Source organism: Amblyraja radiata, chromosome 6 (genome assembly GCF_010909765.2).
Source record: "Amblyraja radiata isolate CabotCenter1 chromosome 6, sAmbRad1.1.pri, whole genome shotgun sequence".
In the NCBI taxonomy this organism is placed as follows: domain Eukaryota; kingdom Metazoa; phylum Chordata; class Chondrichthyes; order Rajiformes; family Rajidae; genus Amblyraja; species Amblyraja radiata.
In genome coordinates, this window is record NC_045961.1 from 74715277 (window position 1) to 74741027 (window position 25751).

At 41.3% G+C, this 25751-nt stretch overlaps 1 protein-coding gene across 12 annotated transcripts in view; it reads right to left on the reverse strand.

Moving 5' to 3' along the window:
* The window catches only part of LOC116974495 (LIM domain only protein 7-like), a 214372-nt gene that overhangs the window by 2065 nt on the left and 186556 nt on the right, over positions 1–25751 (reverse strand). For 7 of the 12 annotated variants that reach the window (XM_033022987.1, XM_033022986.1, XM_033022988.1 and 4 more), the window contains 11 exons: positions 23487–23543; positions 21657–21682; positions 21130–21234; positions 17755–17847; positions 14652–15058; positions 14020–14075; positions 13239–13397; positions 12337–12565; positions 6337–6579; positions 3158–3266; positions 858–960 (listed from right to left, as the gene is read on the reverse strand). In XM_033022987.1, the coding sequence (XP_032878878.1) occupies positions 858–960; positions 3158–3266; positions 6337–6579; positions 12337–12565; positions 13239–13397; positions 14020–14075; positions 14652–15058; positions 17755–17847; positions 21130–21234; positions 21657–21682; positions 23487–23543 (1587 nt within the window). The remainder of the gene's footprint in view (positions 1–857; positions 961–3157; positions 3267–6336; positions 6580–12336; positions 12566–13238; positions 13398–14019; positions 14076–14651; positions 15059–17754; positions 17848–21129; positions 21235–21656; positions 21683–23486; positions 23544–25751) is intronic. The other 5 variants (XM_033022991.1, XM_033022997.1, XM_033022990.1 and 2 more) reach the window with 4 other exon arrangements.

Sequence of the window (25751 nt, forward strand, 5' to 3'; positions counted from 1 at the left end):
TGCTCCCCAGAATCATATATATATTTCAATCAAGTTCTTTTACATTCCTCTAGATTCCAACAGACATAAATCTAGTCTATCTAATCCTTCAGAGGACAATCCACCTATTCATTATTCCAGTAAACTTTCCCTGAACTGTCTCTAACCCAAACACATCCAAATCAAGATGAAAATTCCATTAAAAGTTAAAACTCCAGCAAGGTTTGATAGTCAGTTAGGGAAATACCAGAGGTGGTTTTTATTTAGATGGCACAGGGTGTTCTCCACTGTGCAAACGAAAGCTCTGCTGCCTCTAAACACCTGTTGCTGGACTCCAGGATAATTTGGGCCAGCATCCAGCCTTGTGGTAGAAACATAGAAAATAGATGCAGGAGTATGCCATTCGACTCTTCGAGCCAGCACCACCATTCAATATATTCATGGCTGATCATCCAGAATCAGTACCCTGTTCCTGCTTTCATCCCATATCCGTTGATTCCATTAGCCCTAAGAGCTACAGTGCCCTCCATAATGTTTGGGACAAAGACCCGTCATTTATTTATTTGCATCTGTACTCCCCATTTTGAAATTTGTAATAGAAAAAAAATCACATGTGGTTAAAGTGCACATTGTCAGATTTTTATTCATTTTGGTTTCACCATGTAGAAAATACAGCTGTGTTTATACATAGTCCTCCCATTTCAGGGCACCATAATGTCTGGGACACATGGCTTCACATGTGTTTGTAATTTCTCAGGTGTGTTTAAATGCATCCCTAATGCAGGTAGAAGAGAGCTCTCAGCACCTAGTCTTTCCTCCAGTCTTTCCATCACCTTTGGAAACTTTTATTGCTGGACAAACCACAAGTTCTGGCCTACCTTTATATTGGGTATAGCAGGCGTTGCAGAAGAGATTGTTGTTTCGCACTCGAACCTCTGCTCCGGATTCTGTGCCCCCGAGGTCAACACTGCACGAGATGCACTGCGCATGAAACAGGACATTTCAATTAGATCTTTTGAGGTTTATCTCATTGAAATTGAAGGAAAGAAATTAAGTAATCATGAGAAAGTATGGGCTGATAACATAAGATGAGCACTTTAAGGCAGTGGGCCTGAACTCGCTGGAGTTTAAAAGGCTGTGGGGAGGCCTCATTGAAACTTACCGAATAGTGAAAGACCTAGAGTGAATGTGGAGAAGATATTTCCACTCGTGGGAGAGTCTAGGACCAGAGGCCATAGCTTTAGAATAAGTATTATTAGAAAGGCAATGAGGAGGTATTTCATTAGTCCGATGGTGGTGGATGTGTAGAATTTAGGCCAAGCTACTAGATATTATTACGACAGATTCTTGATTAGTGGCCTGTCCAAGTTACACGATTTTTTAGGCGACTTGCCGGCACCCGTCATAGTCGCAGCAGGTCGCCGAAAAATGTCAAAATGTTGAAAATCCAGCGGCGACCAGAAAAAGATACGACTCTTTGGGCGATTACTCACCACCAAACACCACCACTTTTCTGGTCACCGCTGGATTTTCAACCTTGAAAATGTTCGGCGACCTGCTGCGACTATAACGTGTGCCGGCCACTCACCGAAAAAAAAATCACTTAAGTGGGACAGGCCCTTGAGTGTGTCAGGGGTTATGGGGAGAAGGCAGGAGAATGGAGTTGAGAGGGAAAGAGAGATCAGCCATGATTGAATAGTAGACATGATGGGCCAAATGGCCTAATTCTGCTCTTAGAACTTTTGAACGTGATAAAGACGGAATTTTCTTCCTTGTGTCTGTCAGAATGAGAGAGCAAATGTTGACTGCAAATCAAAGATGGGTCTCAAGTTCACCATCATGTGTAATTGGTAACTAGGGTGGTCACCAATGAAAGTTCAAAGCAAAAGGTTCATTTCCTCCTAGTTGTGTAATGATGTGGAGGCTTTATTGGAGAGGTGAACACAGCAGATCATTGCTAGCCACCCACTCACGAACCTTACCGCTCGAGTAGATATCAGAATAGATACACAATTGAAAGTTTCACTTTAACTTCAAGGAAGTGGAAGGTAAAAAAAAACACACAAAGAAAAGATGGTAAAGGGCATATTCAATAGAAATTGCATCAAAGATGGGAGAGGGATAATTGTACAAAAATGAGGAGGTGCCCACGGACATTTTCTTGTGACCAATTTCAATAGAATTCACGAAGGGTTGTGAACAAGCACCATATCCCAATATATTCAACAAAACACATGGGCTCTGAGAGGGTCAATTAATATTCCTGTGGCTTCAGAGAAAGACAAGATGAACCAAATGATATTTCATAACCCTGGGCATGCATAAAACAAGATGCATGTTTAAAATGTGCATGCCAAGCAAAGGTGGTCTTGCAAACGTCGCATTTTGTCACTACACTGATGCATCGGTTACAAAGCCGTGTCATTCTGCAACAGGAAGCAAAGGATCAATGTATTAACGAATGCACAGACAGAAGCATTAGGAAGCAATGGCAATGCCATCGACAGGAGGAACAAAAATAAAGTTAAATGGCAAATTAGTTTGAGAGCAACATATTTGTGCAAACATAAACCACATAGGTAGTAGTGAACCCAATGCCTTCCATTTTAGCTGAAAACCAAAAGCTGTGCATTATGATACAGAAGCAGGAAGCTGTGAGATGCCAATCTGAAACAGAATCAAAGTTATGATTATAATATTTTAGTACAGGTTGCCCCGTGTTAGAATGGCACGATAGTGCTTTTGCTAGTGTTGAAATCCATGCAGAATACAATTGCAAGTATATTAAAAGTACTTTTCTTCCAAAATAATTTTCCTTTGGAATAAAACTGAAATTGCTGGAAATACTTAGCAGGTCAGGCAGAAACTGTGGCGAGTGAAATAACATTAATGTTGATGAAGGGTCAATAATTTGCAGCAGTAATGCTATTTCTGTCTTGGCTGATATTGTTTAAACATTGCCAGCAATTTCTGTTTTTACTTCACGTTGCCAGCTTTTACACCATTTTGCTTTTAACTTGTGCACCTTCAAGTCAAAGATCTGCATGGATTCTCGCACCGTCAGAATGTTAATAAAAGTCTTGTGGAATGTTAGACAAGCATGCATGGCTTTAGTAGACACCCCTAGTTGTGACTGTGCAGTACTCTCCCCTGCACATAAAGTTGTCCCTAGCCTCACCTTAAAACAATGTAAATGATAACAAAGACCAAGAGATTCGATGATCATGGCAGCTCCTTTGCCCAGAGCGTTATCACAGTATGTACAGATCTTCTTTCCACTTATTGACCTAGATACAGAAGAAAAAGTGCACCAACTATATAAATGCTACACAAGCACGAGAATTATACCAAACCTGTAAGTTGCTTAAGACAGCAACTGGTTGGATCTTTGCCAACAGCATTTAGTGGAGATATCATCCTGGCCATAACATTTGCCCCTGTAGATGTTATGCCATTAATATCAGACAGCCTCAAAATTTCACAAGAGGCAAGTGTGAGATAATTGTTTTTTTACTGTAAGATGAAGCAAGCAATCATCTCTCACAATAAAAACCTGATCATCATAATTAGACTTAATAAACACTGCTACACCCAGAGACTGAAAGGACCTTTGAATTCTTCAACAAAAGGCAACTGATGCTGGTTAAGTTGTTAATTTTAAATGTAAGACTGATACACCCTTGATAATAGGAAACATTATGATGTGGGCAAAGGATGAGTTTGTGGATATAGTTCACATACAGTATCATCCATGGTGTCCCTGCAATGCAGAAGAGGCTTGTACAAGAATTCAACAAACATTAAAAATATCAGACAACAGCACAGTGGTGCAGCGGTAGAGATGCTGCTTACAGCGCCAGAGAACCGGGTTTGATCCTGTTTACAGTTGCTGTCTGTGTGGAGTTTGCATGTTCTCCCCGTGATTGCATGGGTTTTCCCGGTTTCCTCCCACACGCCAAAGAAATGCAGGTTTGTAGGTTAATTGGCTTAATTGAATTATAAATTGTCCCTAGTGTGTAGGATAGTGTTTGTGGGGTTTGCTAGTCAGCACGGACCATGTGCTGAAGGGCCTGTTTCCATGCTGTATCTCTAAACTAAACTGCCCCAGGCCTGCTCTACTTACAATAAGATCATAGCAGATCTCAAAAGTGCACCTTCCTGTCTGGTCCTTAAAATCAAGAGCACCTCTAATGACCTGCTCCTTGAACACATTCCACAATTGAGCAACACCAGCTCCCTGAGGGAGAGCACTCCAAATAGATTGAACTAGTGTGTGATAATTTCCTTTCCACCCAGATTCCTCATGGACCCGCTAACATTTCACAATGTAGGTGTCAATAAGTTTTGAGATTCTTGGGCCAGTGCAGAATTTTTAACTTAGTGGCCAAAATCCCCCAGCGATTTCCCTTCACTGCTAGACTCTTTGTAGAGTCCAATGATGCAGGTACATAAACAATAGACGCAGGAGTAGGCCATTCGGCCCTTCGAGCCAACACCGCCATTCAATGTGATCATGGATGATCATCCACAATCAGTACCCCATTCCTGGCTTCTCCCCATGTCCCCTGACTCAGCTATCTTTAAGAGCCCTATCTAGCTCTCTCTTGAAAGTATAGTGCCTTCAACGTGGTATCACAGGTTGATATGGTGGTCAAGAAGGCTTTCAGTACATTAGCCTTCATCGGTCAGGGTACTGAATATAGTAGATACAAAATGCTGGAGAGAAATAATGGGTGACATTTTGAAGGGGCTTGACCAGAAATGTCACCCATTCCTTCTCTCCAGAAATGCTGCCTGTCCTGCTGAGTTACTCCAGTATTTTGTGTCTATCTTTGATTTCTGCCAGCTTCCGTTCTTTCCTACGCACACTGAATATAGAAATTGGGATGTGATGCTAGTTATACCAAACGCTGATGCGGCCACATTGGGAGTATTGTGTTCAGTTTTGGTTACCCTGTTATAGAAATGATATTGTTAAACTGGAAAGAGTGCAAAGGAGATTTACAAGGATGTTGCCAGGACTTGGAAGTCCTCAGCTATAGGGAGCGGTTGAACAGACTGGGAACTTATTCCTTGGAGCTCAGGAGGGTGAAGGATGATCTTGTTGGGATACAAAATATCATGAGAGGGACAGGGTGAATGTACAGAATATTTTGTCCAAAGTAGGGGAATCAAGAACTAGAGGTTTAAGGGGAGAGGGAAAATATTTAATTTTCCCTCTCCCCTTAAACCTCTAGTTCTTGATTCCCCTACTTTGGACAAAAGATTCTGTACATTCACCCTGTCCCTCTCATGATATTTTGTACCCGAGGAGCAAATATTTCAACACAGAAGGTGGTGTATATATTGAATGAGCTGCCAGAGGAGATAGTTGAGTCAGGTAATATAACAACATTTAAAAGGCATTTGGATGGGTATATGGATAGGAAAGGTTTGGAGGGATATGGACCAAATGCAGGCAAATGAAATGAGTAGATGGGGCACCTCGGTGGGCATGTGCAAGTTGAGCTGAAGTGCCTGTTTCCATCCTCTATGACCATGACTAAACACTCATGACTTCTTTTGAGTTCCAACACCCACCACGCTTTCAGCAAACTAATTTTCTTTTACTCCCATTCCACCTATCCCTTTCTATCTTTCCACCAATTATCTGAAAACCTATGTCTCCTTCTCCACCTTCTCTATTTAAGGACTTCTTTTGTAAGCCGATCTATTTGTCAAGGCGAATGGTAGTTCTGCATCAATTAGATGAATGCTGAATTGTTGATCACATTATTGCCACTTGCATCGTAGTTTGAATTTAATACTAATTAACAACTTGCAGTTGGGATGTTATGTTAAAGTTGTACAACATGTTGGTACTGCCACATTTGGAGTATTTTGCTCAATTTCGGTCACCCTCCTATTATAGGTAGGATATTCTTAAACTGGAAAGAGCACAAAGAAGATTTACGAGGATGTTGCCAGGATTCTAACCCTTTCCTAATGATCAGGATTTGTTGGAGAAATAAACAATATTTTGGACTAATGTTTTTTTGGCATCGTTTTTTTTTCCATTTTACTCTTGTGGGAATTTTATGTGTATTTTATATAGAATTGATAATTTTTGTGTGTTTGCCCGCGTCTACTAGCGTGTGTTGCTGCTGTAAGATTTTCATTGCACCAGTACCTCACTGTACTTGCACGTGTGACAATAAACTCGACAACCATGTAATTAAAGAACAGTTAGTGAACAATTGAATTGGAGCAATTTCCCTGAAGTATATTTTCCATTTGCACAGAATGTGAAGCACAAATCATGTATTATACAGTTCACTGCAGATAGTTTCATCTACATGATAAAGTTTGGTGCCATACCTGCTGCCTTGAGTTATTAGGGACTGAGTATTTGGGTGCGCAGATGGGTTCTTGGACCATAAAGCTGTTCTCACTGATCCAGTGGATGGAGGTGGCAGTGTTGAAGATGGAGCACGCATGTAGGATCGGTTTGAGGTGGAGACTGGGTGGTAGCTTGATTCCTTTTCTGAGGAATTCACTGGCTCGGAGGTTGATCCCCATGTATTTGTCCTCGTGGTATCTAAATCATCCAAAGATTCACCTCTGAAACAAAAGTAATCATAATACAATTTATTCAACAACTTCTGCTTCACAATAACACTATGCGAGTTCACTGGAACTATATTACGCTCTACCATCTCACAATAAGCTTTAGAAATGCCAAGCAACATCACGAGAGACTGTGAACGTGGGAAGCTGTAGTCAAAGGAAAGAGAGAGTTGCTGCAGGAACTTAGCAGCTCGTGGGAGCATCTGTACTGGAAAATAGAGTGCCACCATTTCAGATCAAGACATTTCTTCAAGACTGAACTCCAATCAAGATGAAGGGTCTCTACCCGAAATGTCGACAGCCCAATTTCATCCTCAGATGCTGCCTGATCCACTGAATTCCCCCCAGCAGCTCTTTTTTAACCAAAGAAATGCCAAATATCGAGTGCTTTGGACAACATCAATGTTGATGTCAAGACTATAATCTGTAGTCCTTCATAAATCTGATACTCAATTGGTCTCACTTTTTAAATCTTCCCCCACCCCCATGCACACTCTTTCCACCCTACACTTTTCAGAATCTAAATTTCTAAATTTCAGTTTTAATGTGTCTTTAGAAAAATCTATACTAGGAAAACACATTCAAATGTTACTAATCTGATCACCCAAATATCCCGGTGTGATCCTGGAAATAAAACATGAAAGCATGCAAGTCCCTTTACATCCGATTTGAAATGCAAAGGGACTTGGGACTGCTGGTGCAGGATTCCCAAAAGGTTAATCTGCAGGCTGAAGCGCCTGTCCCACTTGAGCGTTATTTGCACGTCATTTACGCAACATCATTTACGCGTCACGACGCACGACGCAACATCATTTATGCGTGACGCGCACGTGACACGCTTATGGCGTGCATTACGCGCGCATGGCGAGACGTAGTGGTGTAGGCAGTGATGCGCGGTCGCGTGCGGCGCCCCAGGATTATGGTATTCACAAAATCTTCGCACGCCACCTGCATGACGCGCAAATGACGCCCAAGTGGGACAGGCCCTTGAGTTCGTAATAAGGAAGGCAAATGCAATGTTAGCATTCATTTGGAGTGGACTAGACTATAAAACCAAGCATGTAATGATGAGGCTTTATTAGGCATTGGTGATGTCACATTTAGAATATAGTGAGCAGTTTTGGGCCCCATATCTGAGGAAGGATGTGCTGGCGTTGGAGAGGGTCCAGACAAGGTTTACGAGAAGAATCCGGGATGATTGGGTTCACATATGAAGTTGGCTCTTGGCCTGTACTCACTCAAGTTTAGAAGAATGCGGGGGGGGGGGGGGGGGGGGAGGAAAGGGGTCTCATTGAAAACTACTCAATAATGTAAGGTCTAGATAGAGTGCATGTGGAGAGGATGTTTCCAGTAGTGGTAGGACCAAAGGGTAACGGCCCCAGCATAAAAGGGCGTGCCTTTAGAATGGAGATAAGGAGGAATTTCTTTAGCCAGAGGGTGGTGAATCTGTGGAATTCATTGCCACTGACGGCTGTGGAAATCAAGTTAATGAGTATTTTTCTTTTATGGTGGAGATTGATAGGTTCTTGATTAGCAGGGGTGTCAATAAGATTACAGGGAGAAGGCAGGAGAATAGCATTGAGAGGGAAAAATAGATCAGCCATGATCGAATAGCGAAGTATGCAAATGAGCAAATGGCCTAATTCTGATCTTATGTCTTATGGTTCACTAGTTTAGTTTGTTAATCGTTAATTTCCGCCACTGCTCTTGGCTGTGGCTCTGACACAGGACAACATTTTTGGAACTGGATTCCAAAACTCAAGTCATTCTATGCAATCACAAGCATTTGATAAAGGAACTCGAGGTAAAAGAGCCATTAGGAGTTAGTGACCATAATATGATAAGTTTTAATCTACAATTTGAGAGGGAGAAGGGAAAATCAGAAGTGTCAGTATTACAATTGAACATAGAAAATAGAAAATAGGTGCAGGAGGCGGCCATTCGGCCCTTCGAGCCAGCACCGTCAAGAATATAGGGGACTATGAAGGCATGAGGGCGGAACTGGCCAAAGTTGACGGGAAAGATACCCTAGCAGGGATGACAACGGAACAACAATGACAGGTATTTCTGGGAATAATACGGAAGGTGCAGGATCAGTTCATTCCAAAGAGGAAAAAAGATTCTAAGGTAAGTATGGGCGACCATGGCTGACAAGAGACGTCAAGGATAGTATTAAAATAAAAGAGAAGTAGTATAACATAGCAAAGATGAGTGGGAAGCCAGAGGATTGGGTAACTTTTAAAGAGCAACAGAAGATAACTAAAACGGCAATACGGGGAGAAAAGATGAGGTACGAAGGTAAGCTAGCCAAGAATATAAATGCGGAAGCTTCTTTAGATATGTGAAGAGGAATAAATTAGTTAAGACCAAAGTTCGACCCTTGAACACGGAAACAGGTGAATTTATTATGGGGAACAAGGAAATGGCAGAAGAGTTGAACAGGTACTTTGGATCGGTCTTCACTAAGGAGGACACAAACAATCTCCCAGATGTACTAGTGGCCAGAAGACCTAGGGTGATGGAGGAACTGAAGGAAATTCACATTAGGCAGGAAATGGTGTTGGGTAGACTGATGGGACTGAAGGCTGATAAATCCCCAGGGCCTGATGGTCTGCATCCTAGGGTACTTAAGGAAGTGACTCAAGAAATTGTGGACGCATTGGAGATAATTTTCCAATGTTCTATAGATTTAGGATCAGTTCCTGTGGATTGGAGGGTAGCTAATGTTATCCCATTTTTTAAGACAGGCAGGAGAGAAAACAGGGAATTATAGACCAGTTAGCCTGACATCGGTGGTGGGGAAGATGCTGGAGTCAATTATAAAAGATAAAATAGCGGCATATTTGGATAGCAGTAACAGGATCAGTCCGAGTCAGCATGGATTTATGAAGGGGAAATCATGCTTGACTAATCTTCTGGAATTTTTTGACGATGCAACGAGGAAAATGGACAAGCGAGAGCCAGCGGATGTAGTGTACATGGACTTTCAGAAAGCCTTTGATAAGATCTCACATAGGAGATTAGTGGGCAAAATTAGAGCACATGGTATTGGGGGTAGTGTACCGACATGGATAGAAAATTAGTTGGCAGACAGGAAACAAAGAGTAGGGATTAACGGATCCCTTTTAGAATGGCAGGCAGTGACTAGTGGGGTACCGCAAGGCTCGGTGCTGGGACCGCAGCTATTTACAATATACATTAATGATTTAGATGAAGGGATTACAAGTAACATTAGCAAATTTGCAGATGACACAAAGTTGGGTGGCAGTGTGAACTGTGAGGAGGATGCAGGGTGACTTGGACAGATTGGGTGAGTGGGCAGATGTATGGCAGATGCAGTTTAATGTGGATAAATGTGAGGTTATCCACTTTGGTGGCAAAAACAGGAAGGCAGATTATTATCTGAATTGTATCTAGTTGGAAAAAGTGGAAGTACAACAAGATCTGGGGGTCCTTGTTCATCAGTCACTGAAAGTAAGCATGCGGGTACAGCAGTCAGTGAAGAAAGCAAATGGCATGTTGGCCTTCATGACAAGAAGGGTTGAGTATAGGAGCAAAGAGGTCCTTCTGCAGATGTACAGAGCCCTGGTGAGACCACACCTGGAGTATTGTGTGCATTTTTGGTCTCCAAATTTGAGGAAGGACATTCTTGCTTTTGAGGGAGTGTAGTGTAGGCTTACGAGGTTAATTCCCGGGATGGCGGGACTGTCATATGTTGAGAGAATGGAGTGGCTGGGCTTGTATTTACTGGAATTTAGAAGAATGAGAGGGAATCTTATTGAAACATAAGATTATTAAGGGATTGGTCATGCTAGAGGCAGGAAACATGTTCCCAATGTTGAGGGAGTCTAGAACCAGGGGCCTCATTTTAAGAATAAGGGGTAGGCCATTTAGAACGGAGATGAGGAAAAACGTTTTTACCCAGATAGTTGTGAATCTGTGGGATTCTCTGCCTCAGAAGGCAGTGGGGGCCAATTCTCTGGATGCTTTCAAGAGAGAGATAGATAGAGCTCTTAAAGATAGCAGAGTCAAGGGATATGGGGAGAAGGCAGGAACGGGGTACTGATTGTGGATGATCAGTCATGATCACAGTGAATGGCAGTGCTGGCTCAAAGGGCCGTTTGGCCTACTCCTGCACCTATTGTCTATAACCTCTGGAACTAGTTACTCTATACACATCTGTTTGGCAACTGTGTTTCTGTGATAAACACTGTGCTGCCATTAAACTGACAAAGGACTTCAGGCAAATCCGACTGTTGAAACTCAAAGACCTGACGCTATTTTTTTGGATGCCACTTCTATGGGAAAGGTAATTATAAACATTTAACATTTAAAAAACAGGCCCTTCAGCATACATAGTTCATTTTAGCTACTAATCTCTTTTATTCTCTCCACATTCCAATCAACCCAACCATTCACCACACTTGTGATAATTTACAGCAGGCGACTAATCTGCCAACACACATCTTTGCGATGTCGGAAGAAGTCAGAGCAGCTATGGAAACCCACGGGGGTACAGGGAGAATGTGTAAACTCCATCTTCATAATATAAAACTTCAGAAGAGAACACAGGTCTCTGGGGCCATGAGGTAGCAGTTATACTAGTGTCATTGAGAATAAGCCCATGAGTTATTCCTCCTGATACGTCCATTAAATACATTACTGCCGTTGTTTCAAGGGTGAAATTTAGGTTTAAATCTACTATAGCAGAATTGTTTTTGCTGTTTCCAATGCAAGAACAATTTGTATTCACTGTCATTCAATATTTTTCCTTTATTAACTAATATTCCATAAATTTGCCCAATAGTTTATAGCTTGATGCTTTTGTTTACAGATGACCACTTTATCACATGACAGCACGCTAATATTATAGAAAAGAGCACACTTATATTAATGGTAATGTATCAAGGAAAGAGTTCTTTGCTCAGAGGATCTCATCGATGGCTATAAATGCTTTATGTTCTTTGAGAGAATGTGTATTGTGAACCGAAAATAAATCTCAATATTGGAAATGTAAAGACCTGAGTAATAACTTTGCAGTGACTCTGTCTGAAGATAAATTTCAGTGAACCCATCTCCGTACATTTTTACTAAACACTGCTTAATGTACTCCAATGTAATTGAAGAGACATAGGCTGCACATGCACAGGAGAGAACGAAGGAGGTGGAGGGAGAGAGAAAAGAATCAGAGAAAAGCGAGAGAGGAGTGCGGGAAAAGTGAGAGAGGAGAGAGAAAAGCAACAAAGGAGAGTGAAAAAGAGAGGGGAGATTGAAAAAGGGACAGGGAAGAGAAGAGGAACAGATAGAGAAAAGTGACCACTGTGTTGGGTGGTGAGGAGCGCGGCTGTGATGACTGTGGACATTCTGTGAAGGTTTAAATTTCTATTTCCTTTCAAGATGGGCCAAGCACAGGCAGGTGGGACTAGAGTAGCTGGGACATGTCGACCAGTGTGGGCAAGCTGGACTGAAGGATCTTTTTCCATGCTGTATGACTCTACGACAACATCTGGCAAGTACAACAATAAATTAGACTACAGGAAGTCAGGTTTTACGGACAGGAAAGGTATGTGTACTCACAACAGGTTGCAGTTAAACCCGTGTGGTAAATGATGATTACACTCCAATTCAAAAATATGCTCCATTAAAGTCAATGACCACATGATACTACATCTCAAAGTTGACACACAGTAGTGGTGATTTTTTTTGCCTCAAGATCAGCTGCTGCATTTGCTGCTTTGGTGCGACTCATACCTTCTCATGAATCCGTAATTGATAACTGGAGCCTTATTCAGAACACTGGCACTACGCTGCCTGATCCAGCTATTGTCATTTAAAAGCTGGGTCTTCCTGCGCATCTCCAGCAGAATTTTCTGTCGGTCTTGCTCAGCATACGTCAGGGGCTGTTCTTTCTGGTGCGAGGTTTTCGGCGGTGCTTCATTCTTAATCCATGCACTGTCTGACACTCTACTCTTCAGGTCCCCTGTAAATCAATCACAAATCATTGTTAACAACTTTCATGCCTTGTCAGAAGGAAAACATGGATTAACGCAACATTATTACGATGGAGAGTCTTCATTTGAAAATACTGCACCCAGTTAACATTTCATATATAATCACTCAGCAAACTGAGCACGGCAATGCTGAAGAACATTGAGTGTATGAACTAATGGAGAATTTTTATCACAGTTATCTTATCGGCATTGAGTGATCATTGGATAAAAATCGGCTTGGGTCATGATTACGTCAGAAGGAGGAATTATTTAATTTAACACAGACTATAATTAGCACATATTCAAAACCGATTAGAACCGGCGTAACGGCAGAATTATCATGAAGAAAAGACGTGATTGATGTGGTTAATGCAATTGGGTAACCAGCACACCAGAATGGTGAATGTTATATTAAAATATAAATGATTCAACAATCAGAATAGTGTCACAACAGATCATTCAACAGAAGCGGAAAAACAAACAATTATCATGCATCCAACAAAATTGTTCATTTTGGGGGACTAAAAACTATTATTAAGAAAATAATTGGTTTCAGATTGAAGCAGTTGTTCAAAAGCAGCTGAAGTTGAGCTAATGAGCTTGATCACTGGATTAATTGTAAAATCAAGGTGAAGCTTGGCTGCTGATCAGAGCCACTCCCACCTCGCTCTGGGTCAGCATATTTCATCTGGTTGAGGATTTGCAGCCTCTCAGTTTCCATTTCAACTCGCATAACATCTTGGGACTTGGCACAACTCCTGTGTGGTTTTTCTTCTTCCAGCAGCCGCTGGGCTACTTCGCCCAATGTTCCCACATTTACACCTAAACGCACGTTGAAATATGCATACAGCCAGGCATTAGCTTACAGGCATGGATAAAATGAAGGATGTGCTCAGGCAGAGTTAAATTCAAAGATCAAGCAGTGCTAAAACATATTGCCTAGAAATGTCTCACTCTATTTTAACCTTTGGCTAACTGTTATCAGTTCTTGGTTACATAATTTTACAAATACCCAAGCATATCGGTAACTAACCTGTGGTGATTGTTGTATTTCCATACTTGCTCTGCAGATTATGCTCTTAGGGCACATTACTGAACACACATCACAGCTATTGAATAAGATGAGCCAAGATATCCTTAGAGCATTGGCTGGTATAAGTGCACATATGGATAGGCAAGTCAAAAGTTGACAGGGACATAAATCATCGGAGCATAATTAGGCCATTCGGCCCATGAAGTCTCCTCCGCCATTTAATCATGGCTGATCTATCTTTCCATCTCAACTCCATTCTCCTGCCTGCTCCCCATGTCCTTAACACCCTTGCTAATCGAGAATCTGTCAATCTCAAAAACTTGGCCTCCACAGCCGTTTGTGGCAATGAGTTCCACAGATTCACCGCCGTCTGTATTTATTTCACGAATGAAACAATCAAGAGAAACTTACCCTGTTTTTGCACAGGCACATCCTCATCAAGCTCAGAGGTGGACTTTGATTTAGGCCTGAAATTAAAATGGAATTGGAGACTTGTTATTACAGGAAGAATGCTGCAACATAATTCATCTCTTCCAAACAGATTACAAATAATCTTAATTTAAAGCAAATGCAATTGCCTTCAAATTTCTAATGTGATGTACAATTTTGCTTGCATATAAAATGAATGGATACCCAGATTTTTCTAATTCCTATTCCTTTTGCCAAGGACAATTTCTTTCCCTAAAAGCATCTCTATTCTCCTACAAGTGCAACACAAATATAGCTGAGATTATGCAGTACTGCTGAATTTGGCCCAGCTCGTCAAAGTAGAAACACAGAAGTATTACTTTTTTGAATACATAATCTGGATTAAAACAGAAAGTTGCAGGGAATTTAAATCTTTACAACAGTTATCATTATTTAAAAATACATTAAACTATTATAATTTAGGAAACCTCGATGCTATAATTAACTTTATTGCTAAATAACTTCTAATTTTTCCCCATGCCATGTTTTGAAGTGATCCCAGCAACTGGATGTGAGATATCCTCATCTGGTACTACAAACAACTTCAGTAACTAAATGGAGCATCAGAATCTTACCATCGAGGTTGCAATTCTCTCGCTCTTTCTGCCTCTGCCTGCCATGCTTGCTCCTCTGCCTGCTGTCTCTGCCTTCTTTCTTCTTTCTGTCGTTCCAGCTCTCGTTGTTGTTGCTCCAGACGCTGCTGTTCCCTCTCCTCCTGCAGTTTTCTCTCCTGTTCACGGCGGGCTGCTTTTTCTTGGCGCTCACGTTCCCTCTCATCCTGCAGCCGGATTTCCTCCTGCCTCCTAGTCTCGGCTTCACTTTGGCGTTCATCATCTTCTTCGTCCCCCAGCTCTTCTTCGGTGTCCTGATCATCCCAAGACGTGGACCAATTTCGGGAGGATAATTTGTTTCTGGATTCACCAGGCCCATCCGTGACACTGAATGACCGTGGGCTGTTTGTTTCTTGTAGTATCTTGCGCTCCTGTTAAAATTGGAATTATATTTAAGAGTGAGCAGTGATTAAAGACTTCACTCAAAATGTTACACTTTACAACAGAAAAGGTGAAAGGAGATGCAATGAAGGCTCAAAGTAATGAGAGCCTATGGAGGGTAAAAGGAACAAATCTATTTCTATTGGCAGAGGAGTCAATAACCAGACAATGGTGTAAGGATTAGGGGAAAGTGAAGATAGATACAAAATGTTGGAGTAACTCAGCGGAACAGGCAGCATCTCTGGAGAGAAGGAATGCGTGATGTTTCGGGTCGAGACCCATCTGCAGACCTGAAGATCTTTGGTCACCAGCATTTTGTGCCTATCTTCGATGTAAACCAGTATCTGCAGTTCCGTTCTACACATTAGGGGAGAGTGAGCTGTATTTGCAGCAGAGTGGGTGAAGAGGGGCAGAAGCCCCTTGAAGTTTGGTAAAGGTTGAAATCTTTGTGTATTCTAGATGTACATTAGATGTGCCATAAGTGTTCGAACCAACATCTGGGCAGTGGATTGAGGTTGCGTAGTTCTTCCTCTGTCAGCATGGACATAACGGGCCAACTGGCCTCATCTGTATTATATGTAAAATTGTCTGGGTGGCATAGTGGCACAACAAGAAGAGCCACTGGGAGGGGGAGAGGGGAGAGGAAGGGGGAGGGGGAGAGGGGAGAGGAAGGGGGAGGAGGAGAGGGAGAGGGAGAGGGAGAGGGAGAGGGAGAGGGAGAGGGAGAGGGAGAGGGAGAGGGAGAGGGAGAGGGAGAGGGAGAGGGAGAGGGAGAGGGAGAGGGAGAGGGAGAGGGAGAGGGAGAGGGAGAGGGAGAGGGAGAGGGAGAGGGAGAGGGAGAGGGAGAGGGAGAGGGAGAGGGAGAGGGAGAGGAGAGGGAGAGGGAGAGGGAGAGGGAGAGGGAGAGGGAGAGGGAGAGGGAGAGGGAGAGGGAGAGGGAGAGGGAGAGGGAGAGGGAGAGGGAGAGGGAGAGGGAGAGGGAGAGGGAGAGGGAGAGGGAGAGGGAGAACTAGAGAGATTCCAACCTCTTAACATTTCCCCAGGCCATGGGTATGACCGCACATAATTTTATTTTTTTTAAATCAGCAAAATAACACCGCGTAAAAATACTGACTTCCTCAGCAAAATACTGATTTTCAGGTACTAGAATACAGAAATGCTCTGACAAAACTTGGCAGCTCTGAATATATCACGATATCGGCAAACTACAAAAAAAAAAAACGTTAAAATCCAGGAACTAAGGCGGGCCCCTGGACCTCACCCGTCATGGCCTTCGGCACTCGCACTCCTTCAAGAATTTTACTCAGAGTAAGATTTTTACGCAGAATAAGATTTTTCATTTTCAAATGTCGGCAGGTATGTATATGTCCTGAAATGATTTCACACAGGAGCAGGCAAATGTCATCACGCTAAACACAGTTAATACAAATACCCAAGTCAAATGTAGCACCCATGTTTTACTTAATGACACGGGAGACACATATGTGGGAAATATGCATGTGTTCGCTTAAAACTAAACATTGTTAAACACTCCACTCTCCACCCTTATCTTATTTGTTAAACTACAATAGATTGACTATTTCTGAACATTAGGGATGATCAGCCAAGATCACATTGAATGGCGGTGCTGGCTCGAAGGGCCGAATGGCCTACTCCTGCACCTAGTGTCTATTGTCTATCTTGTGTCTCCAATTTTGAGAAGAATCAATAGTTATTGCCAGGATAATGTCCTGTCGAAACTTGTGCAGAATTTGCACAAGTCTCCAGCTTCTAAACCGGGCAAAGATAAAAAGTATTATGCCATTTAGTGATGGGAAAGGATCCATAATTACTGAATCCAGATTTTAAAATCAGTATCAATTATTATCTAAGAAGTCTGAAGAAGGGTTTCGGCCCGAAACGTTGCCTATTTCCTTCGCTCCATAGATGCTGCTGCACCCGCTGAGTTTCTCCAGCTTTTTTGTGTACCTTCAATTATTATCTAGCTTGGAGAAGATTACCATTGATTCAAGCAAGATTGTCCACTCTTAGTGATGAACATCATGCTGAAATACGAAGCAGTCTTTAACCTAAGAACACGTTCGGTTGGAAATATTATCATCCAGTTGAAAAGTTGTTGTTTTTTTAAAACGCAAAAGAATGAAAAAGCAACTACAATGATTTATCTGATTCTATCCCAAATCTCTTACAAAGGACAATGCCTGGCCTGCAGCATTGATTTTGACCCAGTAATTAGTAGAAACATGCTTAGTTTTGTTTAGTTTATACATAAAGGGCAAAAAAGTCACTATAAATGGTTTGGCAAATAGTCCCATTAGCAATTAGTACCAACCATTAAGAAATATAATCAGGCGTTTGTAACTCCAATCTCTTTAAATGTATAATGTCTTTGACAATGCTTGGACTGGCAACCTAAAATTATGTTCTATTCAAAATTGCTAAACGTTTAATGATGAACATTCATCATTAAAACAAACACATCGATATGGGGGTATTACACAAAGTAACTGGTTATTTGTAAAAATAACAAATAACTATTTTCACTATTCTGATATTATATCTCTCGTCCATTTTTAACTTAAAAAAATCTTAAAGAACCTCTTTGGTTTCACAGACTAGTGCATTGCCCTTTGGATTGCGACACATGTAAGCAGCCTGGTTAGTGCTATACCACATCCCTCATTACCTCTTCATAGTACTTGGAACCTTCCTGTTCAGCTTCTCTCTGGGCTCTTTTCCATTCTTCCTGTAGCTTTTCTTGCTCAAGCTGATATTTTTCCTAGAGATCCCAGGAAATCAAAACCATTAGGCAGAGAAAAGTGTGTGGAAGCACGCGAGGAAGAGCTTATATTTCCATATTGCCTCAGTAGTACTAAGATGCCATTGCCAAAACTGGAATCAGACCAAGAGAGAAGGAGGTTCTCCCTCCAGGGGAAGCACCAAATGAATATACATGGTTGTGGCTGCATAATGAATGGCTTTGTGTAAATCAATAAAGCAATCAGGATACTGCCTGGCATTTGAAGCTTATTGCAAGTAATCAAGACAAATTTCTTTGCAATATTTAAATTGCTTATTTTAGACAAATTAGAAACGTTTCTAAAAACTTGGAAGTGGAAGAATTTTGAATTATTAAAAACATGCATTACCAAATTTAAAATATCACAATATAGGCCTGCGTTTAACAGGTCTACATTAAAAACAAAGCACATTTTTTGACTTGCGAAAATTTTAATGAACTTTACTCAGCACTAATCCAAAGTCAATGAATAAAGGAGAAAACTTTCATAACTATTGACAGAGCACTTATTTTGAGACCAGGTTTGGCAAAGGCTACTCACAAAAGGAGATCACACCGTTCAGTAACAAACGCTAACAAAACAAAATTAAACCATCACCACTGTGTGCCATGCATGCTCCATGTTATAACTAGCAAAAGCACTGTGATAACATGCTGGCATTAGGTAGCACATTTAGAAAAGAATAACAGTAGGTCTTTTCCAATGCAAAAGGATAGTAACCTGGCTTGAACAGCAGAACTTCAGATTCTTACAATATAAACTGCCATCCATGTTCAATACCCAAAACTATATTTATATATTTATTAAAGAACAAAAGGATTGAAATTTAAATATGCAGATATTGTACATTCCACTAGATTAAAAAATAGTTAAACTTCAGCTTCTGCTGGACTGAACTGGATGGACAAGTATTCAATTCCCAAACAATATAGCTCCCTTCATTTGTTCCCCAGATAATTGTTGATACAATGGTTCCTAATAGATTTACCTAGCATATCAGCCATTGCAATGGACTCAGCAAGATAAATGTGATGGGGCAAACTTGGTCGGAGAATAAATTATCTGGGTAAACTGGAGAGAAGAAGGAATTTCTTTAGTCAGGGGGTGGTAAATCTGTGGAATTCTTTGCCACAGGAGGCTGTCAATTGGTATTTTAAAAGCAGAGATAGATAAGATTCTTTATTAGTAGGGGTAATGGAGAGAAGGCAGGAGAATGGGGTTGGGGGTGAGATATAAATCAACCATAATTGAATGGCGTAGATTTGATGGGCCGAATGGCCTAATTCTGCTCCTTTCACATGATTATGGAGTGATGAAACCTCAATCTTCCCTATATTAAGCAACTTTATTCTCAGTAACAGGAACATAACATGGAGAGCTGCTATATATGGAAGCACGCATTGAAGAACAAATGCTTAACTACTTGGTACTGTAAATCTTTGATAACCTGCCATCTGCCATCAGGTGTCCTTGAGACTCTTGAAAGGCGCCCATAAATAAAATTTATTATTATTATTATTATCTGATTGTTCAAAATACCCTATAGTTCGGCATCTGGCTCAATAGCTCAGAGGGTGAGGCCAAGAGTCCAGAATGTGAATGTGGTACGTGACGCAGTGTTTCCACTTTGAAGGAAATTACCCGAAATTCGGGAAATTCCGGTTGTCTTCAGGTAATTTTTGGGAAATTAAATAATTTTGGGAAATTTCCCGGCCCGGTAAGCCTTCCCCAACTGCGCACGAGCGGATACCGGGCCCGCTGCGCACGTGCGGGAAGATGCGAAGGGGTCCAATCGGGCCCTTGGGATGATTTGCAGAAAAAACGTATGCACCTGTATATTTACGACCATCCGCGCCTGCGCAGTTGGGGGAGGCCCATCAGCCGCATCACAATTGAAAATGGTGCCGGTGACGCGGTTGGGATGCTGACTCCCTGCGCATGCACAGTGGCCCCGATATCCGCACCTGCATAGTTGGGGTGGCAGTCGCACATGCGCAGTTGGGGAAGGCTGACCGGGCCAGGAAATTTCCCGAAATTATTTAATTTCCCGAAAATTACCCGAAGACTACCGGAATTTCCCGAAATACCATCAAATTCCAGGTAATTTGGAATTCTATTTCAGGAAAAAAAAATTTTGAGGTGTGGGAACACTGATGTGGCGAGACATTGGGCCACCATCTGGAGGTAGGAATGCCAGGGGTCAGGAACACAGTGAGGCTTGTCACTGGAGCCAGGTGGCTGAGCACTTGCATATGTGCTGCTCCTTTAAAATTCACTCAGTTCACCGGAAAATGGATTAAACCAATGTGCAGAGTCTAAATAAAGCACTGAAATAAATGAATCGAGGTATTATCAATTGCTGCCAATTGTTTGGAAAATCTAGAAACAAAGAACTGCTGATGCTGGTTTATACAAAAGATTGATTGATTGATTGAAGATAGACACAAGGTGCTGGGGTAACTCAGCGGGTCAGGCTATCCTTTTTCTCCAGAGATGCTGCCTGACCCGTTGAGTTATTCCAGCACCTGGTGGCTAGTTTGGAAAATCTGCTCAATCCAGCTTCAAATTTTTTTCCTGTAACATGTTTCAAATGAACACCAACAGAATTAGGTGCATTTTGCTTAGATTAGTTCAGTTTAGAGATACAGAGCGGAAACAGGCCCTTCAGTCCATCAAGCCCGCGCCAACTAGCAATCCCCGCACACTATTCTGCACACACTTGGGATAAATTACACTTTTATTAAGCCAATTAACCTACAAACCTGTACATATTGAATGTGGGAGGAAACCAGTGCTCCTGGGGAAAACTCACACAGGTCACAGGGAGAACGTACAAACTAGTCAGGATCGAACCTGGGTCTCTGGCGCTGTAAGACAGTAACTCTACTGCTGTGCTACCGTGCCGCTCTTGCTGGTGACTGGGGAAAATTGAGTGCCTCAAAAACGTATTGAATAAAAAAAGTCCCAATATATTAAAAACCTATACAGCAAGATGGATAGTTGAGAAATTGAGCCATTTAAAATTAATGCAAAGAAAATGTTTATTTTTTTGTTTTTTTTATTTTTTAAAGGCCCGTGTCCAAAGTTCACATCCTCTTGTATTCTAGCCTTTGCACAATAATGAAACATATGGGAGTGAAATCCCCTTTGTCATAACATGCTACATTAAAGGGCTAGCATCCATGCAAAGCATTTATTTATTAGTTAGCTCAGACAAACCACCTCAACACCATGTGGCCAGCACCATAGCCACACTGTACCTGTAACAATCGGTCCTGTTCCTTCTGCCACATTTCCTGGCGCTTTCTCTCCTCCTCAGGATTCAAAGACCAACGACTTGAAACACTAATTGACGGAATTTGTAGCTATCGTACCACAGCAAGAAGAAAGCATGTAACACCATTTTTTTAAAAAAACAACCATCTTATCAACTTTCTTTAACATCAAGTGATCAACTGAATTCATGAAATGCTTAAAGTATTTAATTGACAATAGACAATAGGTGCAGGACTAGGCCATTTGGCCCTTCGATACATTGAAGTTATACATGTGCATTATATATTCTTCTAGGTTCTTTGGAATACCATAGAGGGTGGTGGGTATGTGGCACGAGCTAACAGAGGTGTATTATTGGAATGGCTGAGAGGGATATGGGCCAAACACAGGTAAAATGGAACTAACTTAGATGGAGTATCATGGTCAGCATGGGCGAGTTGGACCTATTCTGTGCTTAATCACAATGACAATGACAATTCAAGATGGCATAGTAAATAGAAACCATACTTACATCATTCACTGCTGTTTCTGTTCTACCTGTATGGAAAAATAATTTGAGGTGATAAATCCAGCAGAAAACAATATATATTTTGTGTATACTTTACTAAGTCTTGAAGGCCAAAAATGAATGACCTCCAAAACAAGTTCAAGTTCAAGTTACATTTATTGTCGCATACACCAATTGGTGCAGTGAAATTTGAGTTACCATGCAGCCACATAAATAAAATAAACACAACACTATAGAATTTAACATAAATATCCCCCATTGTGGAATCAACGTTTACCACTGTGCGGGAAGGAAACAAAGTTCAGTCATCTTCCTCTTGTTCACCTGTGGTCGGGGCCTGCACAGTCGCCGCAACATCCACAGACTGCACAATTACTACTGCTGGACATGGGAGATTCAGTATTTGAAAAAGAACTGTGTCCTTGTTTTTTCCTTCACAAATGAAGGAGTCACTGGGATATAAATCTCATGATTGTTTTAAAGAGACACAAACATGTTGTCCTACACATCCAATATATGGCTCTTCTGAAATTAATGCAACCAGTGTTTGAAAGATAACAACCACATGCAACCACCATTTAACTCAAGCAGCCAGAGACAAAATGTCTCCTACACCCACTTGGAATCTTTAGTTATGATATATTGTTATTGTGGTACGTGGCAAGCCCACCTCAAAAACTAGCTGCAGTTTCAACAGAGAATACTCCTATTCTACTTTGTGCTCTTCATTCTAATAAATATTGCTGTCAGTAATGCCATGGCTAAATAAAAGCAAATACAAGAAGATTTCTTCTAGAGTTTGGCGTGAGAAATAACTCAAAAACAGCCAATTCAATTAGCTTCCTTACTCATTTTTCCAAACACATTCTGAAGACAGGCATCAATTGTAAAAAAAAAAGTGCTGCAACCCAACATGGCCAGAAACACGTGGGATCCAATATTTTCTCGAGCATTCTACAACTGTACAGTAGTAGATTGTTCTGTCTGGGCTAAATTAACCCCAAAATAGGCTATTAAAAGGTAAGATTTCAAGATAAGCCTGCTCAGGAATGAACAGTTTGAGGGCAGAGTCCAAAGTACACCATCAAATTTATCTTTAATTATTTCTAAAGGCTGGATGTGTACCCAACCTTGAGTGGCAATGTACAATGTGGGATAATGGCACCACTCGCTATGGCACTATTTTGATTTATTTCAAGCTGTGCACAATTATGAAACAAGTCATTTTGTGTAAAACCCACCACATTATAAAAAAGAGGAAAGGAGTGCAAAAAGGGAACAGAGTGATACACTTTCAATCAAAGATGTGGGGAGATGGCAAACAAAATAAATGATCCAAAAAAAAAAATGAGACCTTAGCAACATTTGTGTTTTGTGATACACACACCTTTGTTGCAATCTGGACTTTGTTTGAGGGAAAAAATAATCAGTACTGTAACCTTTGACCTGCCTTGGTATAAAAGTGAATTGCTACAGCACCAAATGTAAATGTAATTATTCCTTGCAAATGGTTTATTAAAATGCTGGCTTTCAATATTCTGCTTTATATCAGGCTCCATAGAAATACCAAAACATTTGCATGCCAAACGTCTCACAATTGCAAGTTTTGGAAAAACTAAGAGGCTAAAGGAGCATAGTTCACATTGTTCAAAAGTCACAATGTACAACGATTACCACAAAAGTAGACCCGATAAATTAAAAGTAAAATTTGATGAATGTACAAAAAGGAGAGAGGAATGTATGTATTAATTCATAAAGATAACTGAATGTAAGGCTTGGCCTAGCACATCTAATGTTTATTAGTGCTATAAAGCGTATTTATGTTTGGCTTACCTTGTTCAAAAAACTGGGATCGTCTTTTAAAGTTTTTCAGACTAATGGGTTCAGAAGCTAAAGCAAAACAAAAAAATACGTTAATTACCAAGCTTAATTCAATCTTCATTAGGAATGAACATTGATCACAATTTTGTTGTTAGAGGGTGGCGGGGCGGTGGTGGGGGCAGATACGAGAGTGGTGTTTAAGAAGCTTTTGGATAGGCGCATACATATGCAAGAAATGGAGGGATATGGATTATGTACTGGTAGTAAATAATTTGTCTTGGGATCAAGTTTGGCACAGACACTGTGCTGTATTGTTCTATGTTCTACAAAGAATACAACATATAAACCACGTGGATAACCCCAATTTTAGAATGGAGTAAAATATGTTGGAAAGTTACGTGCAATACTTTTTTTCAGAGCCCTAACTATATCGACTAACTTTATTAACAGTTGCAACAAACATAAAATGTTGTCGACCAGGGTTTACTATTCCCCGTTCTCATCTACCCAGATATTCTTCCCATCGCCACCTCCTCCTACCTTGTGCACACCTTTTTTTGCACTAACCCCCACCAAGTTTCTTTCCCCTCCTCCACTTTTTCTATCCACTCATTACTCACATCTCCCTACTCCGGGTCAGCTACTTTTTTATTTCCTACCACTCCTGTTCCCTTCTGTCCACCATCCCTCCCTCTGGGTGTGGATAAATGTGAGGTTATCCACTTTGGTGGCAAGAACAGGAAGGCAGATTATTATCTGAATGGTGTCAGGTTAGGAAAAGGGGAAGTACAACGAGACGTTGTACTTGTACATCAGTCACTGAAAGTAAGCATGCAGGTACAACAGGCAGTGAAGAAAGCTAATGGCATGTTGGCTTTCATAACGAGAGGAGTTGAGTATAGGAGCAAAGAGGTCCTGCGGTTGTACAGGGCCCTAGTGAGACCACACCTGGAGTATTGTATGCAGTTTTGGTCTCCTAATTTGAGGAAGGACATTCTTGCTATTGAGGGAGTGCAGCGTAGGTTCACGAGGTTAATTCCCGGGATGGCGGGACTGTCATATGATGAAAGAATGGAGCGACTGGCCTTGTATACACTGGAATTTAGAAGGATGAGAGAGGATCTTATAGAAACATAAAATTATTAAGGGATTGGACACACTAGATGCAGGAAACATGTTCCCGATGTTGGGGGAGGCCAGAATCAGGGGCCACAATTTAAGAGATAGGCCATTTAGAACTGAGATGAGGAAAACATTTGTGGAATTCTCTGCCTCAGAAGGCAGTGGAGGCCGATTCACTGGATGCATTCAAAAGAGTGTTGGATAGAGCTCTCAGGTCCAGCGGAATCAAAGGATATGGGGAGAAGGCAGGAACGAGGCACTGATTGTGGATGATCAGCCATGATCACATTGAATGGCAAGTGCTGGCTCAAGGGGCAGAATGGCCTACTCCTGCACCTATTGTCTATGTATCTATGCTCTACATTTCATTCCCCACCTTCCTTTCATATCCGATTCTAACATTTGCACCCATTATCTTTTCCTCCTATCATCTTCTTGGTTGCTATCTTCACCCAATCTTTCCCGCCTGAATCATCTGCCATTTCTCCCCCCCCCCCACAACCTGAACCTATCGATCTGCCAGTTTTAGACCCACTCCTTCCGCTCACCTTTTTCGACCACTCTACTCATCAGTCAGAAGAAGGGTCCCAATCCAAAATGGCCCCTATCTATTTCCCTTGACAATTGACATCATAGAGCACAGAAACAAACATTCCATCCCATCGATTCTGTACAAAGCAGCAACTATTGTACACTAATCCTATATTAATCCCTTTTCTTATTCAACACATTTTCTTCAACTCCTCCAGATTCTGCCAGTCACATGCACACTCAGGGTCATTTACAGTGACAAATGAACCTTATTATTGCCATGTCAAAATTGCACAAATGATTAAAACAAGGGCTTATCAATCACCATTCCTGGAACCTTCTGTCTTAGCACAGTATGACAATAGAAGCAAGAAATCTAACCAATTTCTAATCATATACAATAGAATTTATATGTGAATGTGCCATGGGAAATTATTCTAGTCTCTGGCTTATTGGGAATGGGGAAGGGTTGTACAAATTGAATATTCTGTTGCAGTTTTATTTTTTTATTTGACACACATTGCTAATGAAACTAAAAAATCCCCATCAAGTACCTGAATGGTGTTTTATTTATGAAATCAAACATTGGATCATTAAAACATATCTTTCCTTTGTGCACTACAA